This window comes from Mytilus edulis, chromosome 3 (assembly GCF_963676685.1).
Source record: "Mytilus edulis chromosome 3, xbMytEdul2.2, whole genome shotgun sequence".
In the NCBI taxonomy this organism is placed as follows: domain Eukaryota; kingdom Metazoa; phylum Mollusca; class Bivalvia; order Mytilida; family Mytilidae; genus Mytilus; species Mytilus edulis.
The window spans coordinates 64,488,736-64,515,817 of NC_092346.1; the positions used below are offsets into that span (position 1 = coordinate 64,488,736).

At 32.3% G+C, this 27,082-nt stretch overlaps 1 protein-coding gene across 1 annotated transcript; it reads right to left on the reverse strand.

The window, feature by feature from the left end:
• Nucleotides 1-26,867, reverse strand: LOC139515374 (uncharacterized). Its single transcript, XM_071304942.1, has 14 exons — nucleotides 26,768-26,867; nucleotides 24,091-25,091; nucleotides 22,685-22,862; nucleotides 22,251-22,355; nucleotides 20,894-21,084; nucleotides 19,540-19,698; nucleotides 14,339-18,189; nucleotides 13,462-13,604; nucleotides 8,595-8,835; nucleotides 7,917-8,292; nucleotides 6,227-7,417; nucleotides 3,958-4,076; nucleotides 834-1,222; nucleotides 1-377 (listed from the first exon to the last, which is right to left on the reverse strand). The coding sequence occupies exons 1-14, from the start codon at nucleotides 26,865-26,867 to the stop codon at nucleotides 1-3; spliced, it is 8,421 nt and encodes a 2,806-aa protein (XP_071161043.1).
• Nucleotides 26,868-27,082: the final 215 nt, after the last annotated feature.

Below are 27,082 nucleotides of genomic sequence, written 5' to 3' on the forward strand. Positions count from 1 at the left end.
TTATAAATGATATATATGACATTCTTGGTGATCAAAATCTAACAAAATATAATCTATACATGCCTTTAACTGTTCATTACACAATTTTGATAACAATTTATCTTCTGGTTTTGTTAATTTTCCTTCATCCTTTTTACCAGGCCAAAAACTAGATGCCAGTCTTGAACCAAGATCTTTTCCAGTATCTATCACGCTGAAAGGTTTATCTCCATTAATGTGTTTTTTTAACACGTCAGCAAATATTGGTGCAGCTTTTTCTACAGCAGCTCCAACTATCTTTCCAACTACCATCCCACCAATAAAGCCAATGACTCCTCCACCTAACAGAGGAGCAACAACAACTGCAGCAATTCCTCCAACAATTGCACCTGCAGCTCCTACAATTCAAACAATTGTACATTATTAGCTTGAAATAAAGTGCCTTTATTTAAAACTAAGCAGAAGGTCATCATATATCAAATTCATAACCACTTCATCCCCACTTTCTTCCTTGGCAATATATACATTTTGAATTTAGTTTCCGTTTCGCCAAACATCTTACATGTTCCACTTAAACTAGTAAGGAAGGCCTTCTCATTTGGCATCTATTAAGTATTTCTATCAAAAGCGCTTCGTCTTAGATTTTTCAATAATTATATGATCGATAACAGTTGTTGGGTTGTTGGTCTATGTTATATATATATATTATTAGTGATAATGCGATTCCAACTTTTCTTAAAAATCAAATGAAACAACTTTGGCGAATGTATGATTTTATCTTGAATGCTGCGTTATTAAAAGAAGGATTAACATATGTTGAACATATCTGCTATGATTTTGCTATCATATTTTACCTGCAAGGCTGACCTCCCGATCAGTAAGATGTTTATATCCAAAGTAAACGCCCAACCGTTTTCCTGCGAAAATCAAAATTTTCTCCACACCTTTTCCATTTGGATCAACAAAATGAACCGGATTATTGTATACATAAGCATAGAAATTTTTCAGCTTTCCGTCTAAGGCAATTGGATCCATGCTTAAAAACCTTCCATGTTCAGAATCATAAAATCGTGTCCTCATAAAATACAGTTCTTTGTTTTGCTTCATGTTCATTACGCCCCACTGTCCAATAAAAGTAAATGGATTTTGTAATTTTTCAAAACTGGATGTAATATTTCCAAAAGGATCATATCCGTAGGAATTCAAAACATCTCCGTTTTTATCTAACATGCTGATAACTGATCTGAAATGAAATTGAACGTAACTTTAGATATTGTAATTTATGTCATTGTAACGAGATTGGTGATGAATTTCTTTACACTTTGCAGTGTATTTTTTTGGCAAATTTTCGAGCATAATATTTGGATACTATTTTCTTGCACAGATGTAACATACTAAAGTTTGGAAACTATTTCAGTTAAAAATTAAAAATAAGATAAAAAAAAAAAAAGCTGTCCAAATTTATCAGGGTTATAACTTTTCAAGTAAGTCTTCTTAGTTTATCACCACTCTTCGCTACTACTGTTTATTTAATTTAATTTTATATTTTCATCTCATCTTGTCATGTGTGATTATGTTATGTTATATAACTTTTGATAATCTTCTTTCTACTATTGTAACTTTATGGTGTTTGAGAAATAAAGAATCTTGAAAGCAAAGAAATGAAATACGAGTTAACTTTTATTTATAATTAACCACGACCATCAGCACAATGTATCACTTAAATACGGACTTTGGGGTATGTTAATGGTCTCCTTCTATCCGTCCGTTACACATCAATACTCAGACACAGTTTGACAAACAGCTTCCATAAGTGTTTCTCGTTTATCGTTTTTCATATCAATTAGACCGTTGGTTACCCTGTTTTAATGGTTTTACACTAGTCATTTTTGGGTCTCTTTATAGCTTGCTGTTCGGTGTCAGCCAAGACTCCGTGTTTTTCATTGTGGCTTAGATGGAGAGTTGTCTCGTTGGCACTCATACCTCATCTTCTTATATCTACACAATGAGACCTTCTTGCCCTATGACGGTTCACACATTTTCTTTATGAGCTAGCACCTCTGTGATGACATCAATTTTTATAATATGGTCATTTTTTATAAATTTACTGTTTGCAAAAGTATGAATTATTCGAAATAACAAGGATTTGTTTTATCCCAGGCATAGATTACTATAGCCGTATATGATACAACCTTTTGAAATTTTGGGTCTGCAATTCTCTTCAACTATAATTCTTGTTTAACTTTCTAACTATTTTAATCTGGGCGTCACTGATGAGGTAGACGAAACGAGCGTCTGACGTATCAAGTTATAATCCTGGTACCTTTGATAACTATTTTTATCCAATCAACTGTCCTTTATGATAAATATTGGCGTCAGATTATAGTCGGAACAATGTAATTCATATAACGACACACTATTATTTCAGGTCAGGGTGATGGTTGGTACAAAAACGTTTAAACCCGCTGGATGTGAGTGCACATGTCGTGAGCAAGGAACCTGGGGTTTAGTGGTTGTCGTTTGTTGATGTGGATCATAAATGTTTCTCGTTTCTCGTTTTTTTTATGTAGATTAGACTGTTGGTTTTTCCGTTTGAATTGTTTTACACTAGTCGTATTTTGGGCCCTGTACAACTTGCTGTTCGGTGAGAGACAAGGATCCTTGTTAAAGACCTAACTTTTACCTATTATGGTTTACTTTCACAATTTGTAACTTGGAAGTTTTCTAATTGGCTCCCATACCACATCTTCTTATATCTATTTGAATCGTTTTGAGACACAGCTACATCATCATCAAAAGGAATTGTATTTTCATGTAAATATAATTTCGACCAATTGCTCTGTTACCACTGTTTTTTGTAAGTAATACAGCAAGGTGTATTACTTGCACCAAGTTTAATAAAACAGTGTTTTGAGCGCTCGGTGCTAGACCATATACTTTGGACTCTGCATTATAATATACTATGCATACTTGGTGCATGGTTGTCGATTAATCCGAATACCAGTACATCAGCATTTTGAAATACAGACTTAGTTAATTAATTTATTAAGTCTATCAAAGAGTATTAACAAGCACTCTTACTTGGTGCAACAAACAAAGTTTGAGATATACTGTTAATCGCTTTGTGGATCCTAGTAGGAACATGCATTCCGTGTTTTATACAAAATTGTCGTTTACTGTTGCCTTTTTAAGTGTGACGTAATACACAAGAAATAAAAGTATCGATATCGGAGACGAATGTGAACAAATGCACCAGTAAATGAAGGTGTTACACCGATTAAAAAGCATATTTTAATAGATTTTTTTTCAGGTAAATAAACTCATCATAGATATCAGGATTAAAACCTTATATTTCCGCCAGACGCACATTTCGTTAACAAATTATTCATTAGTCACGCTCGAATCAAAAATGTTCAAGGCAAAAAAAACCATGTCTTTCATAAAAATTCCGCACGAGGTGAATCCGGAGACATTATCATGGAAAAGTAAGGAACGGATGCCACAACTAAAAAATACAAGTTTTACAAGATTTAGTTTATGACATGAAGCCAATGGGCAGCGCGTAACATTACGCTTTGTATTGTTTCCAATAAGGTTATTCTGAAAACTGTATTTCAATTTTGTTTTCTATCCAGTGGCGGATCCAGAAATTTTCATAAGTGGGGGCCCACTGACTGTCTAAGAGGGGTCCGCTCATGTCATGCCTCAGTGATTCCCTACATAACCCAAAATCCCCCTCTCCCCCGAAATCCGTCTCTGCTTTCTTTGGCTTATATATTATGATTTGATCGTACTTGAATCGGCTCTTCGTGTAGATAATCGCCAAATCTGCTAGCAATGACTTATGTTCTTCAAGTGATCATGATGACGTTTTAATAGTTAAATTATAGTATGACCAGATGACAAGTGTTGCAAAATAAATGTGCATACTTAATTTAAATGTGATGTTGGAAGTTGGATAAAACAATCTTTGCTCACCCCATTGGGTCAAACTGGTAATAGTAATATCCATTCTTATTCTTCATTGCTACCAATCCTAATTGATCACCGCCATAGAAATATAGTTGGGTATTTGTAGATTCGCCTTTCTGTGTTATCTGTTTAATTCATATAAATAATTTTAAGATTGCTCGGTCAATTATTTTGAACGAAAACTAACAAATAATTCAGAATATTATAGAGTTTTAGTAAAATGAGAGGAATGAAAAATAAACAGATATATAATATCAGTCACGTTTAAGTTGCTATACGATGCATGCATAAACTTAAATAATTAATCAAGAATCGAATTATTCAAATATAACAGAGGTTTTACAGGTTTTTTTTAAACTTTCGTATTAACCTGACTTGGTATAGTTCATAGCACGTGACGTGAGTATACATTCATCTGATCTGCTTTTCATATTTCTAGTGAAAAATTAACATTTGGTCATAAAAATTTCGAGCACGATAATCGTACTCAGACTCAAAACACAATCAATCAAAATACTGGATTTGAAGTTTCGTGGACACATTTTGTGTCTCGAGTACTGAGTTAAGTTTTATAAACAGGACTTAGGTCCCGTGTCTAACAGATGACAACACAATAGGTTATCCCTTAAATTCCGTTGTTCATTAGAATAAACAACATGAAACATATATTTTCACGTTGTTTAACCGTTTTTACCTCTAACCATGCTATTCATAGTTACTGATTCCTTAATTTCAATTCTTTGTTGAACCACTTTGATTTAGTCGTGTATCGTTTAAGATACCAAAATTGGGAATTAGAAAACATATAAAGTTAAGGTAGATTTTGTAAAGTTGAAGATCATCGTCAACTATATCACGTATATATAGCAAACTAGATTATTTCAACTTCTGAATTATTCTTATTATTTTTAAAAGTAAAATTTCCAAAATGCTCAGAGAGAATTCAAAACGGAAAGTCTACCAAATGGCAAAATTAAAAGCTCAAACACATCAAACGAACGGATAACAACTGTCATATTTCTGACTTGGTACATGTATTTTCTTATGTAGAAAACGGTGGATTAAGACCGAATACAGCATACCCTGTATACTACACCAAGTATAAACTTACCATGAATAATTGGTTGCCGAAAACAAGGAACAGAATCTAGTCCTGATTCTTAGCATTACAGAATAGTCGTCTGTAAATTCTGAGTTTTGTTCCCATCGTTGTATCTTGATAAATGTTTGTTTGTAACGCAATAAATGCATAGCAAGTGGTGCTTATCTGTGGAAATTTTCGTTTGAGGTTCATGCGATTTCATTTAAAAAATCATTTTGTTGTATATACTTTCAAAACATTTCTGTCTAAGACTGATCGGCGTACACGATTTGTCACCTTGAAGATATTTTAATCGTAGAATGACATAAGCGGTATAGACGATGACGATGGAACTTTATCCTTTCTAGATCCCACGATTGCACGAACTTTTTCAACTGGGGACAGCATTGCTGAATCTCAATTTTTATGTGTAACTTTTAATTATTTCCAAATGGGTGATGATTAAAACTTACTGATGCCTTTAATCATTTTCTGAGGGCCGGCACAGGGTGCAACGAATTAGTTCTTATTGAAAAAATATTATCTTGTCAACTTTTTCTGGGACAAGCGATTTCTTAACTGCGCTAGGTAAATAAAAGTCCTGCTGAAGAAAACATATGCTCTGACGGTATATAGATGGAAGGAATGACTAAGACTAGCTAAAAATGTAAGCCTTGGAAAAGTGCTATTGATTATATATATCCTTCCTCTGTTTGGGGGAATTTTAAATCACAATTAAACAGGAAACCGATTAGTCGAGTATTATTTTGGTATTCGATACTCGGTACTACCAAGCGATACTCAAGTACTTGTTGACATCCCTAATAAATAGTAAACCTCCATGATCATAGGAAATAAGTTTCCTTAATAACCGTCTGCTGTATCCCTATTTGTGACATTTTTACCTATTATGTATTGTTGGTTTGTTCACACATCATTGTCAATATAATGGAATTTGATGCGACTGTCATATAAATGAGGGGTTTTAGCTAACAATAAAACCAAGTTTAAGCCACCATTTTCTACATAAAAAAATGACTGTACCAAGTCAGGAATATGAGTGTTGTTATCCATTCGTTTGAGATTGATGTGTCTGAGCTATGATATTTGCGTTAATGTGTTTGAATATCGTTTCGTGTCTTTCAATTTTGTTGCGAGTTCATTATTCTTAATGTAGGATGTAGTGTATAATACCTCTGCTAAAATATCTTGCCCAAATCCCCCAAATGCATCAACGACATACTCTGTTCGTTCATTAACACAGACTTTTCGTACTAGATTCTCGAGACCATCATAATCCAACGTGCATTCATTATCTGCTGTTCTAAATTGGACTAATTGATTCTCAACATTAAAGATAAAGTCTTCTTTCGTTGGTCCATCTTTTGATATCAAATTACCATTTTTATCGTGTTTAAACGTCTGGTCACTCCCATAATGTGTATATTGGTTTAATGCATTAACGGTATATTCTTTTCGAACATTGTTTTCATTCAAAACTTTACGATTCTTACGTTTATCATACTGTAACGTTTTCACAGTTCCATCTGGATGTTTGACGTATGTTAATTGTCCTGATGAATCATAGCGAAATTTCCAGTTGCCATCCATTGTTTGCAGCGATATTCTTCTCTGCCGTAGGTCATATGAATATTCAAATTTTGAACTTGGATTTCCATTTGGTAAGTAGTTGTATACACCTTTCAGCAAGTCTGTTCCAACATAGTACCGGTACTCAGTTTTTGCACCGTTACCTAAAATCTTTTTCTTCAATTGCATTTTTTCGTTATATTCCACCTTCAACAAGCTAGTGTTATCGTAAGAATTGATTACCTGTGTTAGCAAATTTCTTGAATCGTATTCATATTTAACATCATACCCCTCAAGAGACAATTTCATACGGTCTTTTTGCAAGTTTTCATTCAGACTATAGTTAACATATATATCTTTTTCAAAATATTGAAACTTGACATATTCTGGCAGACCATTGTTAGTGTAGCCAATAGAAGTTGTTCCCATTTCCATGCTTGCCTCTTTCAAGCGATTCTGTTCATCGTAAGAATACGAATTAACGCGATCATTTCCGAAGTCTTTTACAACAACATTTTCATTTTCATCTATTTCAGATCGAACCGTTTGGCCGGATCTACTTTTAAATTTTCTTTCATTTTTGATATCGTCATATTTTTCTGTAGTATTATCTGGGTATAAGACAGTCTGTATCTTACCGTCAGGATTGTATGTCACAGAATATACATTGTTGTCGTTATCCTTCAAAAATGTAACACGTCCATGGTCATTGTATGATACATTCAAAAAGTCCCCGTTAGCATCTTCGCTTAACACTGAATTCGTCAGTTTATCATATATGTTTCTGGAAATTATCTGTAAAGAATGTGAAAAAGTATATGTTTGTCTGAATGGCAATTTGAAATCATCATGTCTTTTGATCTACACAGAATTGAAACCACTAGACTCAAACATTTAGTAACTGCGACTTCCCATAGAAAAGTGCATTCCGTCTTTTGTCTTTATTTGTTTTGTACCAGTTTGATGGGTCATCCCATTTTCATTTAATTTTACAATTTTTCATTATGTTGTGCTGTAACGTTACTATACAAGTGAGGGAAGAGATGAGTGCACTAAAACTTGATTTACCCAACCCCATTTTGTATATGCCTGTTCCAAGCCTGTTATTCCGTCATTCGTTGTTTGTTGGTGGATGTTTGTCATTGGTTGGTAAAAGTTATTTGTTTTAGTTTTTCATAGGTAAAGTATGACATGTTAAGATTAGACTGATGCACTGAATTCTTTTCACACTTTACCTAAAGATACATTTAAATTAAATTACAAAGGGAATTCTATTGTTAAGATTTATACTTACGAAATCGCCTTGGGATATTATTGTAGTATGCTCTGTACTTTCTATTTTTTCAGATGAGAATCCTAATCGTTTACGTAAAGCAATTTCTCCATTTTCATCATAAGTTAATGCCAGAGTCACATTATTCGGATGAGTGATTGTAGTGATTACTGCTTCACCCATAAAGGTATACTGCTTTTTAGCAATTTCTAAATTCTTTTTAATTAATCTAGTACTTTTCAACCATCCTTCAGAATAATATTCAAATGTTTCTATCGATCCAGATGGGTGTTTTATCCGCTTAATAGAGTTGTCACTGTTGTATTCGTATTTTGTTATTTTCCCATTTACGTCCGACGATATCAGCCAGTCGTTTTCCATGTCATAGTCATATATACTAATGAACAAAATCATATTATCATACAACTCAAAGTAAAACAATTTCATATCAAAAGTTAAAGTAAAGATCATACGTTGGTTTCTGTCTCTGTGTTTGTGTGGTTTTTTTTTTTAATATTTTTTCTAAACAAAGACACAAGGCACTTACTGTTGGAAATTTCAATAGAAAGTATATCTTTTCATTACTTAAGAAGGCTTTACATGAGATGCAGCATTAATAAATCTGCAATCAATTTTCCTGTTTTTTAATCTGTTCATTTTGATAAGTTACTAACTTATAACTTATAAATCATTACTCACCACCCCTGTTCATTATCTGAATCATTTCTTAATTCCACCCAGTTAATGAAACCTCTTTCGTTGTACGTCATAACCAAGAAAGGTCCATCAGAATGATCTATTTGCTGTAACTGAGAATCCTTATAAAGCAGATTGACATAGCTGGTATCGTGTATTGATTTTATAGCAATAAGCAATCCTGTTTCATTCGAATATGTATATTCTCTGCCATCAACTTTGTCGGTATACGTATATGTCAGATCTACAAAAACAAAAACTTGATATTGAAACATAAGCATGAAAGGGATTTTTCATAACAATTCATATTTCTCTCGTTCCTAACACATTGCATACAAAATATGAAACAAGATCTTTACTTGAAAAATGCACCTAAGGCTGCTGTTTTGAAAAACAGCATTCAACGCTATACAGATTAAAAAAATTCTGAATTGAATTTCGATAATTTCTAAAGGTAAATAAAATCCACATTGCACAGAATAATAGTTTTGAAGGAAATCTGTAAGAGTTTCAGATTACACAAGTAATTTTTGTTCTGAAACAAAAGAAAATAAATCCATACATTAGAAACCAGATAAAAATGTGTTTCATATCTGTCCTTAATTCCATCTGCATGCAACTACCTTGCAATGTTTGAAAAATGTTGAAGAAAAACGGTCGATAGTACATATTATGAAAACTTTATTTACTTCGTATGGAATGGAGCTGTTACGTTGTACTAGGCATTTCGCATTCGAAAATGAAGCAACAATCGCATTATAAAAATCCATTACAAGTAAAAGAAATCTTGCACTTAAACGTGATGATACCCGAACTGCATATGTATGGAGATAATCCCGTTTCATTTCAAAGGGTTCAAAATAATAACATGGACGAATAAAAATGTTAACCCCAACATCATGTTTGTGCTTGGAACACATTTTTACATGTTCCAGAAAAAGTGTTCCTTTCTCTGAAACATTGTTTGTGCTGAAGTAAATAACAATTGAATAATTAAAAACAATTTTTAATAAACTAAACAAGACAAAAGTTTAAAAAAAAGGACAACACGATGAGAAACATTTCAAAATAATGAGTTAGACAATGTAGAAAGACACATTCGAAAGAACGTTATAATTGTCAAAAGTTGTCCAAAATTTTCTATGTTGTGTCATGTTTACTATTGTTTTTCTGTTTGTCTTTTTCATTTTTAGCCATGGCGTTGTCAGTTTGTTTTAGATTTATGAGTTTGACTATCCCTTTGGTATCTTTCGTCCCTCTTTTTTTGTCCAAATTTATACATAATGCATAATTTTTCCTCGCCATGTCCATCTTTATTGTTTTGATAATGCAAAAGTTCATGAAGGACTCAGATGTACATGACTCATTCATCACTCATATTTTCAATAAATCCACTGTCTTCAGATCACTTCCGATAGTCAATAAAAAAACAAATAATATCCGGGTAAATGCCTAGTTATTGAGTGATGATGTAACACTGCTCTAGATATTTAGCATCATTTGAGATACATTTAACTCCTTTTGATATTTCATTTTGAAAATCGTTGGTTGAGATTGGTTATAACTTCTTTTTGATCTTACCATCAACCGTACGTTCTAAAAAGTAAAGTAAACAGTGTATAAGTGAGTAATGACTATTTATGTATTTAGCTAGCATGTTGATATTGAAAAAAAGTTTTTTAATGTTTTTACTATTCAATTGTTATAGGGTGGACTGTTTCCCAGTTAGAAGCTCTCTGGTTCTTCAATGTATAGCTTTAAAAAAAAAAGAGAGAATTTACAGCAAATAATCGTCATGGTTTTAGACAGCATTATCATTAGACAAGTTTAAAGACACTAAATTGACTGAAGACATCTAAACAATCTAATGACCACTTGCAAAATATAAGTCTTTTTGTCCGAAATGTTTAGGAATTTCATCATTGGAACTACTTATTTGAATAAAAGTCAGCTGTGACGCCTTCTTAAAACAGAAAGGCGGCACAGCGAAAAATATAAATAGCTTTTCAAGACGTCTTTATTATTTGAACGATCTCAGAAGTGTGAGTCTTGGCTAACTGCTGCTTTTTATCAAAACTTTGTGCTTTGTTGTTTTTTGTTTAGTTTTTTGGTTTAAATGTATCCAATCTGGCAGTTGTCGGAGGGCATATACCAATGTGTAAGAAAAAAAATAGGATAATTTTCGTGTATTTTCATAAAGTACCTGCTTATACCGTTGAAATGTGTGACATACAAGCAAATTTTCAACGACCTACGTTTTGACTTAAATATATTTCAACATGCCGTGTCAGATAAAGATATTTTTCTTTAAAATCGTTAGAGACAACTTTTGTAATTTGATATTAATATTGCAATCTACATACCTAATAAATCAAATTGTGATGACAATATTTTTCAGTGACACTTCACATTGATGTTCTATTCAAAACAACCGCTCAAAAAACCAAATTCCGGTAAAGTAACACGTCACGTCTATTAAAATATTGGAAAGGCGCCAGTTGTAACGCGTCGTGTTCAAGATCAGAGCGCTTTTGCACGAGCAACGATTTCATTAGTATTAATTTGTTTACATTGGTTTAAAATAAATTCAAAGAACTTAAGTCGTTCAGACAAAAAATATATATAAAATATCGAACATTTCCAATATTCCAAATATGTCCCTGAGATATGATTCAATTTTCATTTTTCTTAACCTAATATGTGGTCGTCGATTTAATTGCTGCTGTATGTCAACTATCTTTATCGATTATTGTTTTGAACATTTATCAACTCCTTTTGAATGGTTTTACATTTGTCTCTTCGGGGATTTTATAGATTGTCGGGGTCTCTTATAGCTTGCTATGCGGTATGGTATTTTCTCATTGTTGAAGTCCGTATGGTGATCTATAGTTCCTTACTTCTATGTCATTAGTCTCTTGTGGGAAATTGTCTAAATTGCAGTCATAGAAGAACCTTTAGAATATACTTTGATTTCCGTAGCTGATAACAAAAACTACAGTAAATAACTCAGACGACTCCAAAATAACATAAAAATAAGAAAGTTATTATAATAATGAAAGATTATATGCTTAAGATATCTATATAATAACCATTAAAAGGCATTTTTTTAACTGAATGATTTGATTCTCAAAACAGATAAATTCCTTTTAATTTCATGAAGTGTATGCATATCTGGTTATATAGTAAAGTCTTGTAAAAAAATACATGATATACTAAGAGAGTGAGTATCGCTACTTAAAATTGCTGTCTCGAGTAGGAAGGAAGTCATGTTCGCTGCCCGTGTTAGATCTCTAGCAACTACTTTGCTTGGTGTTCCTTGTGTGGTCTCTGTAGCAAAAATAATATGTCCCTACAACGGACTCGGTAGGCAGGTTAGAATTTGTAATTTTTCTTCCCGCATTTCCTGTCTGTTTGTATTAAAGTTTTAACATTTTTAACGTTGGAATTTATATTTTTTGTTATTGTAGCAATACACAGTGAACTATTCATATCCGTATACTGAAAAATCTTAAAGGGATCTAAGTCGCCCTTTTGAATTATATTCCATGAATTATATCCTACTTTAATGGAATGAATGCATATGAATATTGTTTGTTGTGAAGAAAAACCAAATATAGAATTAAAAAAAAATCATGATGTTCTGGAAAAAACTATAAGAAAAATATTATTGATTTTCTCAAATATCTTATTTAAGATATATATATTAAACTAAACGTCAAAAATCATTCATGTTAAATGTTTTCATCCGTCACAAATTGCATTGTAATTACCTCGTAATTAAAAAAGAGTATGTCTGAAAATTTTAGTAAACTTTTAAAAGTTTGTTACAACTCAATATCGTGTTCTTTGGAGTTACAGAAAACATTGAATAATGATATCAGGAGAGAATTTGTTAGAATTCACTTTTCATGTCAGAAGTAATTGTATTTTTAAAAGTGGGTTTCGTGCACACAAAGAATATTAATGTGTAAAAATAAAATATGACTGTCAAGTGTGATGTTTGCTTCAATAATTGTCGGATGCAAAAGGCAGAACTAAGATAATTCGTATGGATATTTTCGTCAAATTTGCAGTCGACAAAGTAAGCTACTTACCAAGCTTAAGCATTACGTACATTTGTGAAATGTTTTTGTAAGAGTGAAATATAGAACTATAACCAAAAGTGGTGTAGTGAGAAAATGTTTCCACTCCCAACTTTATTTGGCTGTTTTTTACCTTTTAACTCGAGCGTCACTGATGAGTCTTTTTCAGGGAAAACGCGAGTTAGGCGTACATAACTTTTAACCTGTATGTTGAGAGAAGAATAAGATTGGTAGGTCAAAAACTCAAACTGTAACACATGATCAAACCAAGGTTGTTCATTTAATTCATTAATAATATTTAATAGATATAGGAATAAGTGGTATGAGTGCCAATGAGACAACTCTCCATCAGAATAACAATTTATAAAAGTAAACCATTATAGGTCAAGGTACGGCCTTCAACACGGAGCCTTGGCTCACATCGAACAACAAGTTATAAAGGGCCCCAAAAATTACTAGTGTAAAACCATTCAAACAGTAAAAGCATTTTAAGCATTTAATCAATTTAATGAGTTGAGATTATATTCTGCTAAACAAGGGTTAACTTTTCTGGCAACATGTCTATAACGCAGGTAATCTGGAATCGTTGGAAATATTACGAGTGGTTTTAATAAAATTGAGTTATATTTTATCATGAACATCGAATTCCTAAATATACATCTTATGGTTTCTTTCGAAAATCTAATAATTAAGATAATTTTTTTTCAAATTGAAAAGATTCATAGGCAATTATTTAGTATGTACATTATAGAACTGACCGTCTTTATTCTAATATGATATATACTTACTGTTTGTGTCATCGTTTGCTACATGCAACTCCCCAAGATATTTGTTTACATATATGCCATCCTCTTGTCTTGGAAAAATATAACTTCTTCCATTGAACGTTACATTAGCCTCGTCATAATGTACTGCATTTAGATGTGTACTCCTAAAAAGGGAATCGCCAGTCTGATTACAACCAGCCCAACTATCCACTTGCGTTTGTTCCTACAAACGCAAGTGGATAGTGGGGGCTGGTTTTTATCAGACTGGGGGGTCACGTTTTAAGTATCTGTATAAATAAATCGTATAGATGTACAGATAAATAGAGCATCCAAAAATATTAAAAAGATTCCACACTATTTTATTAAATGTAAGTCTGGGGAAACTCTGATTATCATCATTGCACTATCGATAGTATATCGTGTAATGTGAACTAACAGAAGACAGTCCACTATGTTTTATTTGAATACAGTACATAACTTTTATTAGTGCAATGCGCAGAGTGAATCATATTTGGATATATATTATAAACAGTTCAATTAAATTCTAAAGAAAATCGTTCAACAAAAATTTCGTTCTTTAAGGAGTTTTAAGTCAAATATTTCCTCAAAATAAGATTAAAATTTGATATCTGAAACAAAGGTTCTTACTCTTTCGATATATCAGATTTCAAAATGATCTCTCATATGGTAATGCGCATGCAATTTGTTTTCTGTTGGAGACGTTTAATGTTCAAGTCATACATGTATAAAACTGTTTCATAGTTTATTCTTATTCTATAAATGTTTTAAACTTGTTTTTGAATATTTCCTCCATGAACAAATACCGTTAATTATTTTGTTTTGCCTTTTCTTTCTTGCTCTAAAAGGATAACAAATGTGCTTGTCCTTTCATACGTACCAATATGGAAGCATCCATCCTTTACCCATCACACTGTTATGATATCTGGAACTTATTTTTGAGGACAAAAATCTTCTGTAATCTAAGACCAGATGTCTCGAATTTCTTCTCACTATGATGTCATTTTCTTGAGTCAGTGTTATGTCCTCATTGTGTCCATCAGCCATGTCAAGTAACAAAGAAATGACATCGGACAGCTGAAAAACATTACGTCCAGCAAGACTTAATTGATTCATCACTTCAGATACCTTCCAGTTAAGGGAATACCAGCTAGTACCAATCAACGTAATAAAATTGTCCCATATCCGATCCCATGATTCGTCGTTTAAACCGCTAGTTCGCAGTTGATCTTTGATTGAAAGATATGCATGGTTTTTGTCTTTTAACGGTTTAATCAAATTTACACTTATTTTACTCTGTCCAATTTGTGAATTGTCAATTTGTTTGACATTGAACACAAATCGATATGAAGCCCCGGGAGGTAAAACACCTCCTGGCGTATTTTTAGAACTAGCAACTATGATATTTTGCTTCCAGTACTGCGCTGCTTTAGAGTCACTTTCGATATTCAAATGAGCTATTCCATTAGTTTGAATAAATATTAGAGGGGAGATGACGTCCGAGTCTCCAGTATTTCTGAGGTATAGATACATAAAACCTTGTTGACCTGGAAGTAATGCATTTGGAACGTCTATCTGAGCCGATACTTTACCAACCTCTCCAGTGGTAATTTCTATGGCATCCTCTAATGTTGTTGTATTTCCAGTGAATGCGTTAGTCAGCTTTAACGAAAACCTCTGACCTTTAGCAGTGAAACGGAAATCGAATGTAGCATACAAAAGTGTCGACGAAAATCGAAATATTTTAAGCGGTGTCAATTTCCCTAAAGTTTCATTAAAGAACGTCATGGTTACCTCCTCTGGGAAAAGTGTTCCTTCGATTTTTAATGTTGCATTCCCAAGCGGAACAGCTCGAGTTGGAAATACACTATGTATTTCAAATTTAGCCAGTTTCACAAGTAGATCTACATCTACTGATGTAACATGCTGACCTGAATCTGTAGTAGTTATTAGTAGGTAATAGGAACCAGATTTTGTCATAGGTATAGTGAGTGTTTGGTTGGACTTAAAAGGGTCGTCAGAAACAAAATCAAAATCAACTTCTGTAGCTTCTTTTCCATACTTAACTTTTATCTCATAAAATGTGTCGATGCTTTTACATTCAGCGCTTATAACTAATGTTTCTTCTGATGAAATATTTGGTAAAAGTAACAATTTTGCATTATTTGTGCCAATCTTCATGTTGTATAAAATGTCGAGATTCAAATGCATAACTTTAATATTTGTTTCATTATGACTGAACCCCACATTATTCTCCAAATGTTTATCTAGTATATTGGATCTAGATTTAACAACTGCCACATATGAAGCTTCGGACATTTCCGGTATTTTTCCAGTTAAAGAATTGTCAACATCTGTAAATGAAGTGTGTTGATTATATGGCTCTAAAGTAACAAATCTACATGTAGTTTGTCCAATCTGTTTGTCTTCAATGTCCCATATTCTGTCTGAAGAGAGGAAAACCGAATCGCATGTATATCCATGTGCACTTATTGATCCATTATTACGAAGTTTCCAGTGAACGTCTAAATTATCACCATAGGAAACCATTTGAGCTGTTTTAACGTCGACTACAGCAACGTCAGTGCTTAGAGTTTGTTCTACTGACATTGAAATTACAAACTCATTATCTAATTCATCATACTCGTATACAGCATTTCCACTGTCAACTTCAATTATTATGAAATAATTTCTGCTCTTTAAATCATAAGGTAGAAATACTGAAACTGTTTCATTTACTGTCTCGTTCACTGCAACTGAATTAGAATAATAGCTGGTCTTCAGCTTTAAATCAAATTCATCTTTGTAATAATCGTTACTTAGATAAAAACTATTATAAAATACTCTTGAAGATGATAAAACTCCATTGTTTGTGAAGTAGTAACTAATTAAAAGTGGTTGACCACCTTTTTGAGTTCCGATACTTTCATTTGCCGAAACAATCAAATTAGGAAGTCTACTGTTGTCAACAGATATTGCTATCTTGTGAAAATAACGGGACGAGGCTTGAGAACTAAACTCTACAAACAATCCTGTCTCAACTTTATCAGTAGTCAAAACGTAAAAGAATATTTGACTGTAAAGATCTTTGGGAATAATCAGTGTGACATTTGTCAAATATATCTCTCCAGGTTCTAAGGCTCCAACGTGAAGTGTTGTGGATAATAAATATCCTGAATTGAGTAAATCTTGTTTTGATGCATCCTGTTTGGGACATATATAAACCAAATCTTCCCATGATGTCAAACTTGTACGTGCTGATCCAGTATTTTCTATCCAAAATGTAGCACTTATACTACTGCCAGGTGTTACCGTGTTTCCGTCGATCAGAAAGGACACCACATTTAGTTGGGCCATTGGAATAGGAGGTATAATGATTGAGTTGCCCAACGCTACATTGTTCTCCTCTCCATTGAACTCAAAGATGCTATTTGCATAGTCAGTGATAACATGTATGTAGTATGTTCCGATATACCTTTTTGGAATAACAACTATTTTCGACATAGAGTAGGAAGCTGATGGTTCAAGTCCGTACAATATTTCAAAAGTATTTAGTATTTCAACATGTCGCGTCATTTCTGATATAAGTACATGGTTTTGTTTGGATATGCCAACTGCATCTAACCAGTTTGACCGGAATGGCATAGAATTTCCTATGTTTTGTACCGACCAGGTAACGGATACCAACGTTTGACCTGATGACGAATTCTTCAAAGAAACTTTTAAAACAGAAACTAGCAGATCGGGTGATGGTGGTCTGTTAACAAAAAGTGTGATGACTTTATGGTTGTTTTCTAATCGCGAAGGCTCTCGACCTTCAAATATGTTATTTGTCTCTACAATACAATGCAGATAAACTTTACCATGGACTGATTTAGGAATTGGAAGTGACGTAGTTGTTCGAGATAAATGTTCTGTATGTAGTGGTCCAATTTGTACTGATTTTTGTGAAACAATACCTGTATATTGTGAACGAGTGGTGGATATAATAATGTTACGATACCATCTTTGGTCCGATTTAATAGCTACATCTCGGTTACCTACTAAACACTCTAATTCCAGTGGATAACCGCTGAATACTGCATCGGATATAACTTCGAATTTGTATATATACAAATCAGGTGCTTTTAGAGGTACATCGAAAATATGAGTCTTTTTCATATTATTATTCCAATCGTTATCTGATGTTTGACGAAAGTAATCAACATGGATACGGAAGGAAATATTTCCGTATAGACGTGTTGGTAGCACCAGTTCATTTTTCATAACATAACTCTCATTAAGATTTAATATATTGTCGTTAGGACTGTAGAATTGTCCTAAAGTGTAATCTGATTCATATTTGGAGTGAATAACAGCAATAAGTTTATCCGTCCACCTCGAAATAAGTGTTTTCCCTTCGCCTTTATTTTGGACTTTCCATGAAACGCTAATTTTGTTATATGTCGCATTTGACTTTAAAACAAGAGAAATATTGGTCACGAACAAATCGGACAAAGATTTTTGAATTTTAATCTCTTTACTTAGAACATTATTGTCCTCTTTTTGAAATTCAAAAACTTGGTTATTGTAATCTGTCATGACACTGACGTTGTAAGTACCAGAAAGGATATTTGCGGGAATAGTATAAGTAAGTGAACGGTTGTATGACATTCGTGGATTCAGTTTTGCATTATATGATTGTTGACCCATGTTATAGTATCTCCCGGAAAGATCTAATGAATTTAATTTCTGTAAGTATGAAACAATAATTCGTTAGGTTACAGCAATGTAAAAATTATTTGATCATAGAAAAACGAGAACTGACCCTAATTTATAACAGTATATTTAATTCAACAATATGAGATTGCAATAATTAAGCAACAGGACTGGACAGTTATTATAGTTGTAGAGTTGGAAGAATATATCAAAATAATCTATATTATTTATTTATGACTTATTTATATTGTTATACTTATGAAAACAAATAAGCTTCCAAATGAATTTGAATTTCAATTTTTAGACTAACACTTCAGTTAACCTGAAGTTTGCACTAATGTTATTTTGATTTGATTTCATTCAATATTTTGTTGTTTCCTTGACAAACCACATTTCAGTATTGGTCAACATTTGTCGTATAACTGAATCATGTGTCAAAATAATACAAGGAGTATCAAACGCGTGAAAAAATATGACCTCGCCATGATTTCAATAAGACAGTCAAATTATTTGAACAAGTTTTCAAAATGAAATTGAAAAATCAATTGCTTTCCAACAACTTATTATATTGGACCAAGGAAAATAATAAAATATGGCACAATTTTATACCTAAAAAATTAACCTAACCTTTTATAGAGAGGAACCAATTCTCAGGTCTTTACGTCACCTTTTTGTATAGCGTGATTATTGTTGGAAAATTCAGTGTGTATCTCTATTTCATCATAAATAAACGTAACTTCTGTGTTATCATGGTTGTTAGTTTAAAATGCAGTCTTTATTTCAATTGCATAAATGTTTGTCAGATTGGGTTTTTTTTCGGACACTTATATTTAGATGACAGATATATGATTAAAATACCTTCAAATCAAACGAGAAAAACTAGCGGATCTTAAAAGGCATTCAAACCAATAACATCTCAACCACATCATCAAGCAACCAATGAGATTATAATTTTGTTAGGTTTTAATTTTATGATTGCGTGTATTTCGTCTGGGACTAATAGCTTCGTATCCTGGTACGTAACAATAATATCGCCAGTGAAAGTCACTGTTAATACAAAGTTTGAAATAAAAAAACGGTCATGTTCACAAATTTATCAATATATATTTAAACTCAACTCCATAGTTGTACAACCTGCTGGAATGACTCACGTATCATTATATGACATGCATCAATTTGAAACATTGACTTACAAGATAAATGATAAGTTCACATGGCCCCTTTTTTTAAGCATGACATGTCTCAAAGCAGGCAGTACAAAAACTGTAACGCATATTTGAATAAAGAACGTCAGTTAAAATGGCAATGATAATTTATGTTCACACAAACTATATAGTTCCTACAACGCATTGATAATGATTACTAATATATCAAAATTCTTACAACGTCATCCCTCCAATATAATGCATATGGTGATTTGTATCCATCATTGATTACTGTCCATTGTATTACCATGGTATCACCTGTGACAAAGAACGTCTTATCTGTTATTAATTCCGTTATTCTAAGATCTGGTGGAGCTGTCAATGTAACATCAATGATCTGGTAAAATAATTATTAAAAGAGTTAATACAGATGAATATTGCAAATGGATTTCATGATCATATTTTAAGTGATCGAATATTCATGTCTTTTTATTATCCTGTATCAATAAGCAAAAGAAAATTGAAATTAGTGTGCGTTTGAAATTTTTATTATATGCTTTTATGTTACATCCGTATAAAAGCAATTGATCTTTGTAGTTCATTTGTAGTGTAGAGTACACCAGGTATTTGATTTTAAGAATCGGTGTGTCATATCTTAATTTTATTCAATTATAATACATGTATTTCATAATTTAAAATATTTACAAAAAAGCGATAAAAAAGAATGTCATCTGTTAAAATTAATAACGTGATAAAGGTAATGAACAGACACAGTTTTTCTTTATTAAAATAAACTTGATGAAGCATCAATTTTTAAACTTTGAATGATTCACACGATTCACACAGGGTTCGTTTAAACTGACTTTTACAAAGCAAACACCTTTAGTGTACTGTTAATATAAATATATTGTCCTTGAAGATAGAATGCAGATATAAAATAGATAAGAATTTTGAATATGCTTGTCATCGATTATTTTCGTGAAACTAAATATTTGTCTATAAACTCCAAGAAATGCATTCTTTGCAATATGTCGACCGAATAAAGCGTGAATTGAACTTGTTCGAATAACACCTTTTCTGTTCATGCTTTGTCCAGAAGACATGAACTTAAAATAAATATTTATTTTTAATTTTTCTCATTACTATTTACAATGAATAAAATTGAGAATGGAAATGGGGAAAATGTCAAAGAGACAACAAAGAAGGCGTTTTTTTTTATAGGTTATCCAACAAAAAAATATCAGATGGGGCTAAAAGTGATAAGTTAAAAGATTTTCATCTTCATTTATTACATGACTGCATTTGCAATCTTCAAAATTTATTTTGTATCACCAATATGTGATTTGTACAGTGTTTTATTCACTTCAATTCTGATAACATTGGTTAATTTCATGCTTCATAGCTCTGATTTTCACACATTCATCGGCTCTCACTATAGAAGCAATTTCAGAGGAGATTAAGTTAAGTTGAGGAGTAAGCGCATGATAGATACACAATACAAATTCGGCATATGAATTAAAGAATTAATGGATTTTGAATATGTCCAAGTATACCAAAGGTGTGATTTAATATGGTATATTAGCCCTCCCTACCTTTGACACCTTCTTGTTGTTTTCATCCATCCTATGCTCGTATATATAATTGCCACTATCGGAGTGAACAATAATGGTGTAATTGCCATATATATTTCTGGGTACAAGTACTGATTCGTGCACTGTATAGCTTTCATCTGGAACCAACTTGCCATATCTGTAGTATCTTTTTAGGTGAATATCTTGCGTATCTGACAACAAATGACTTGTTATTTCATTATCTGACTTGGATAAACTATTTGCTTAACAACTACATCAAACTCTTGTAATTAATTTTATAACTCATCTGTTTTCTCTTCCATTATAAGAAACGTAAGTAATCACGCTTTGAACTGCCACAGCAGTCAACCGTGGGGCGTTATTCATACTTCTTTATTGTCTTTATTTTCAATGATTGGTATTTATTTTGCAACAAACGATTTCTTTCAATCAAGCAAAAGCTGTATATCTCATGACATAGTAATGGGGGAGTCTTATATAAACTCTCTGGACCTTCAAAATAACAACATTTTTAATCCGAAATAAAAAAAATACAAAAGATCCGGTTTAAAAAAAAATTAAATTTCAATCCTCAAGATTTGCAATTCAGACAAGTGGACTAACAAAGGGAACATAATAAAATGCATGAATATGGAAAAACCATTTTCTACATAAGAAAATGCCTGTTTCAAGTCAGGCATATGACAGTTGTTTATCATTCGTTTGAGTATTTATTTTTGTCATTTGATTATGACTTTCCATTTTGTATTTTCGTTCTTTTTTGTCATGGTAGTTAACACTAAACCATTGATATGAAGTTTAATATATAAAAAACAAAAAAGTATAACTTAAACAATATTTTACCGTATCAAAGAATGATCGACTGAAAGAAAGCTTATGATAGATTGATTTGAAATCATGCAGCTTATACTTAAAGATTGAAAGCTTCTTTTTGTAATTTTATTAAGATCTAAATCTTTGAACGCGATTCACACTACAAATGTCTGCACACTCAAAGTTTTTTACTATTATATTAAAGACTAAAGAAAATAAAATTCATAACTAATATAAATCAAAGCAACAATGTTTTTCTATGCATCGTGTGACGTTGTAACACGAAATCGCAGGATGTTAGGACAATTAAATTGATAGGTGAAATAAACAATAATTTTAAATCTGATACAATTCATGTTAACCAATCAAACGTGCTAATTTCATATCGCAATGTTATTTTCATCAGATGAAGTGCCTTTTAATGATGCAAATATAGTTTTTGTAGACCATTGTGCCGTCGTCTCCATGTTTGAATTCTATAATTTTATTATTTCAAACACGTGAAATCTCCAATTGATTTTTTTATATAAGTGTCAAGAAGTACCTAAAATGTTATCCTTAGACCAGTAAATATCATCCTTCCAGGAATCAACAATGGTAGCGCCATCCCCATGGTTACGAACAGTGTAAATAACATCTAAAGGTTTTCCTATCAATCAAATAATAAAAACCATATACAAAAACTCATATCTCGGTGTCAATGCGTTTTTAATAATATTGTGTGATTCATTTGATATAAGAACATTGTAAATATTAATTGAAATCCCTTAAAATCTTGGAAAGCAAATGACAGTACATAATTTATCAAACGTTGAATAACACAATAAAAGAACGTCTTAGCACTATTCATATACGTTCATTAAAAAAATAATAATTTTATAATACAATGCAAACATGGTGAGTACAATACTTGACTAAATTATAAAATCTTATATATAAAGATTAAGAGACTTTCAGATACATGTATATATGACACACCTGAGAAGTGAGTACCACCAGGAATGATAACTGAATCAACCTGTAAATCCGGCGGTGGCGTAAGTTTAACATCTACACGATGATCGCTTGCACGTACATTGTTTGTTCTGTTGTAGTCATAATATCCAGTCTCCACAAATACCCACAACAAGCCTACATTACTCTTCTGTAAAGTCACCTAAGTTGAAGAGATTATAATTCAGTTAAGTCGTAAAAAAATATGTTTGATATCAACGTTTACTTAACGTATATGCAGTATGAAGTCAAACTTCGATAAAAATGTAATGCTGTTCATATGTAGAAGATCAAAAATCACATCTTTACCCAAAAAAAAAGAGTGAGAAAAAACTTGTTATACTGTTACACATTACTATATAGCATTTTCAAACTACACTAATATGAGGCAGGCATTACCTGTGAACGGGGACGAAGTCTGTGATTTGTTTTTTAAATCAACAATGTTAAAAAGAGAAACGGAAATACCGTAACGTTTCCGATTTTGGTTCTGTTGTTAGGGATTTTAGTTGTGACGTTACTTAAGTTATGACGTCATATTCAATGTAAACAATGAAACGCTGTCGTCAGGTAACGTTTTTTTAATAACAAACATTTTTTTAAATGAATTAGTTCCTTTCTTAGACTGATAAATATACATTTTATTCAAAGTCTCATGTAAACAAGACCGAAAACGGAAGTAGATTTCTGTGCAGATCCGGAAATTCAAAAACGCGAAAAAAAATTGAACGATTTTGAGTTCATTAGTACAATGAAAAATTCGGGAAATTTTCCCGATTTTTTTTTATTGTATTTTTTACTGTTATAGGGGACTTCGTCCCTATAATATGAGGCAGACATTACCTGTAAATAGGGACGAAGTCTGTACGCATTATTTTTTTTGTAACTTAAATATTTGTTAAAAAAAAAAAGAAACGGAAATAACGTAACGTTTCCGATTTTGGTTCTGTTGTAAGGGATTTTAGTTGTGACGTTATTTAAATTATGACGTCATATGCAATGTAAACAAAGAAACGCTATCGTCAGGTAACGTTTTTTCATATCAAGGAATTATTAAAAATGAAATTGGTATTGCGCGTTCCTTCCTATTTTATACTAGACTGATAAATATATATTTTACTCAAAGTTTCATACAAACGAGACCGGAAAAAGGAAGTACATTGTACATTTCTGCGCAGGTCCGGGATTTCAAAACATGACATAAAAAAAATTGAACGATTTTTAGTTCATTAGTACAATGAAAAATTCGGGAAATTTTCCCGAATTTTTTTTTTTTATTGAATTTTCTACTGTTATTGGGGACTTCGTCCCAATATTACTGTACTAATCACTTTGTTTTTGAGAAAAAATAAAAGTCAATATTACGTACATGTTTTTGTTGTGATATTTACCCTTGTCTGCGATGTGTATGCATCGTTTGAGAACAAGATGTTCGTTTGTCTAACATATGTAAATTGCCTCAGTCTTTTCGCGTCTGATAAACTGTCGGTAAATGAATAATAAACACCGTCATTCCAACTTGAAATGTCTGTAACTCCACTGCCAATGTTACGGACTGTCCATTGTACAACAAAAGATTGTCCGGAGAATGCAACTCTTTGAACTACTACACTTTCTACTGTCAAATCTGCAATTTTTCTAGTCTCAAATGACCATTTGGGACTGGGAATAGTGTCATTTTGTCCAATATCAATCTCAACTTGCCATGAATATTTCGTATTGGACAGTAATGTTGGTGTTGTCCAATATGTGGTGCGCCATTCTGTTCTATTTGGTTGTTCTGGTTTTTCCTGTCCATACAGCCACACATATATTACATATCTGATAGCTTTTGGATATGATGGCCATCTCAGTGTTGACTGTAATTCTACATTTGTTTGTCCATTCGTAGGTGTCACTGGTACCTCCATTTGCAAAATTTTAATTTGTTGTGTGCCATTTGTTGTGCTTCCACAACTATCTTCAATATTCCAGGTTCGAATGAGTGTAATACCACAGGTATTAAGAATTCTTGAATCTGTGAAGTAAAGTCTTTTGAATGGTATTCCGCAAGGGTGTATAATATGTTTTGAAATAAATTGTTTCATGTTCTTTGTAAAATCAGCAATATCTCCACACGCTACAACTGCAACTTTTGTAAAAAATAATCTAATTGGTTTCGGAGATATAAAGGAGATTAATTGTGTTTTTAAAGCTTCATTTCCTGCAGCATCAGTTGCCTTCCAAACTCTTTCAATTCCACAGTTATTTGCTACACTGTCTGTGTAAAGAATGTTCGTTCCATTTGGATTATTATCTGTAACAATTGGGATGCCGGTTCTATTTGGGCTAAAATCTACGCCACATGAGAGTTGTACATCTTTGATATAAGTAATTGTTGGTGGAGAGAAGTCTGTAATCGAATACCATAAAATATTGATATTACGCTTTACATCTTAGACATACACTATTGATAAAAATAAGATTAATTTCATAATTTTTTTTAAATTTATTTCTTTGTTCATAAATTCTTTTTTATTATCATTATTGTGTTATTAAAGATTTAATGCTTTAATTGACACAAATCTTCACGGATTATATCTGTTCTCTGGATTTTACCTATAACCTGATTGCAAAAATCAGAACAAACTATAAATGTTTTCGTGATAATGAATGTATAACTTATATAACAGGTATCATTTTGAAATGAAAAGGGTTTTTTTTTTCACACTGATGTGTTTTCATGTTCCAAAGCGGTTTTTCGTTTCATATCAGTCTATTCAAGAGAAATGCGGATGAGGTTGTGCACGTTTATAGTGCATGACCACAGTTTATTTTGGAATATTAACAACCCACTTTAAACCTTTCACATTTTTTTCAAAAAATAAAGTTATTATATATCTACCAAATAATCTGGTAAAAAAAGTGCATTACTTTCAGTAAAACTAACTACAATTCTTACAATTACCTTAGCTGTATTTGGCACAACTTTTTGGAATTTTGAATCCTCAATGCTCTTCAACTTTGTACTTGTTTGGCTTTATAAATATTTTGACTTGAACGTCACTGATAAGTCTTATGTAGACGAAACGCGCGTCTGGCGTACTAAATTATAATCCTGGTACCTTTGATAACTATTTACACCACTGGGTCGATGCCACTGCTGGTGGACGTTTCGTCCCCGAGGGTATCGCCAGCCCAGTAGTCAACACTTCGGTGTTGACATGAATATCAATAATGTGAATTTTTATAAATTTCCTGTATACAAAACTTTGATTTTTTTGAAAAACTAAGAATTTTCTTTTCCCAGATTACCTTTTCAATTTTTAGCCATGACGTTGTCAATTTATTGTCGATTTATGAGTTTGACTGTCCCTCTGGTATCTTTCGTTCCTCTTTTACCTTAGCTGTATTTGGCACAACTTTTTGGAATTTTGGATCCTCAATGCTCTTCAACTTTGTACTTGTTTGGCCTTATAAATATTTTGATTTGAACGTCACTGATAAGTCTTATGTAGACGAAACGTGTGTCTGGCGTACTAAATTATAATCCTGGTACCTTTGATAACTACTTAGCAAGTGCATTTTTCTTGTACACAAACAATCTTCTATTTGGCTACAACATTAAACATAAGAACAAATTAGGTGATTGTGTTTTATCTCAAAGATGCCTTGTAATAAAAATAATTCATAAACGGTTTTATGAAACCATGAATCTCGCCTGCAATTGATGTTGTCAGGGATGTCTGCCAAAAAAGTCCACTTGTCTGTAAATGTGATTTTTTTTTATTCACATGGATTTTTTATCTTTTCAAAGCTTTTGTCTTCAACATAAGCTGATCAAAACCTGATTTTCAAGTAAAATATTGAAACCAAAGTTTTCCTCTGCAAACTTATTTATGATCACAAGAAAGCGTTTGTAAAAGTTCATAAAATTCCATATTTGACTAAGTTAGTGTTGTTTAAAAAAACTGTATCCACAGACTAAACCTTGTTGACGACGCGTAGCCGCCGATTACACCGATGGTCGAATGTAGTGTGGCTAAGACTCTACAAAAATTAAATCCTATTGTTAAGACAAACATCTACCTGTCATAAATCTGTAAACTGTGACATTGCCTAAATTTCCAACAGTGTCGACAGCTTTCACGAGAAAAATGTAGGCTGTGTTATCTTTTAATCCAGACATCTGATAGGAATTTCTACAGATGCTGAATATTGGCCAGGTCCCTTCTTCATAAAGACTACAGTAGCTCCTACAGTTTTCACTGCAACTAAAGCTGAATGTACCGTTTCGATGTTTGCTTATGGCATGTGGTTTATCGTTGATAAACACATTAGGTGGAGTTGTATCTAGTAATAATAAGAATAGAAAGATGAGTGACTATCTTATTTTACATTAAC

Bases quoted from the DNA above. Each gene is read 5' to 3' on its own strand.
- LOC139515374 (XM_071304942.1), bottom strand. From the start codon at position 26,867: ATGTCTGGATTAAAAGATAACACAGCCTACATTTTTCTCGTGAAAGCT. The intron at 4,077-6,226 runs GTATTATACACT...TGAATTAAACAG, and splicing joins GGCAAGATATTTTAGCAGAG to ATAACACAGAAAGGCGAATC. The intron at 378-833 runs GTAAAATATGAT...TTTGAATTGTAG, and splicing joins TCGGGAGGTCAGCCTTGCAG to GAGCTGCAGGTGCAATTGTT.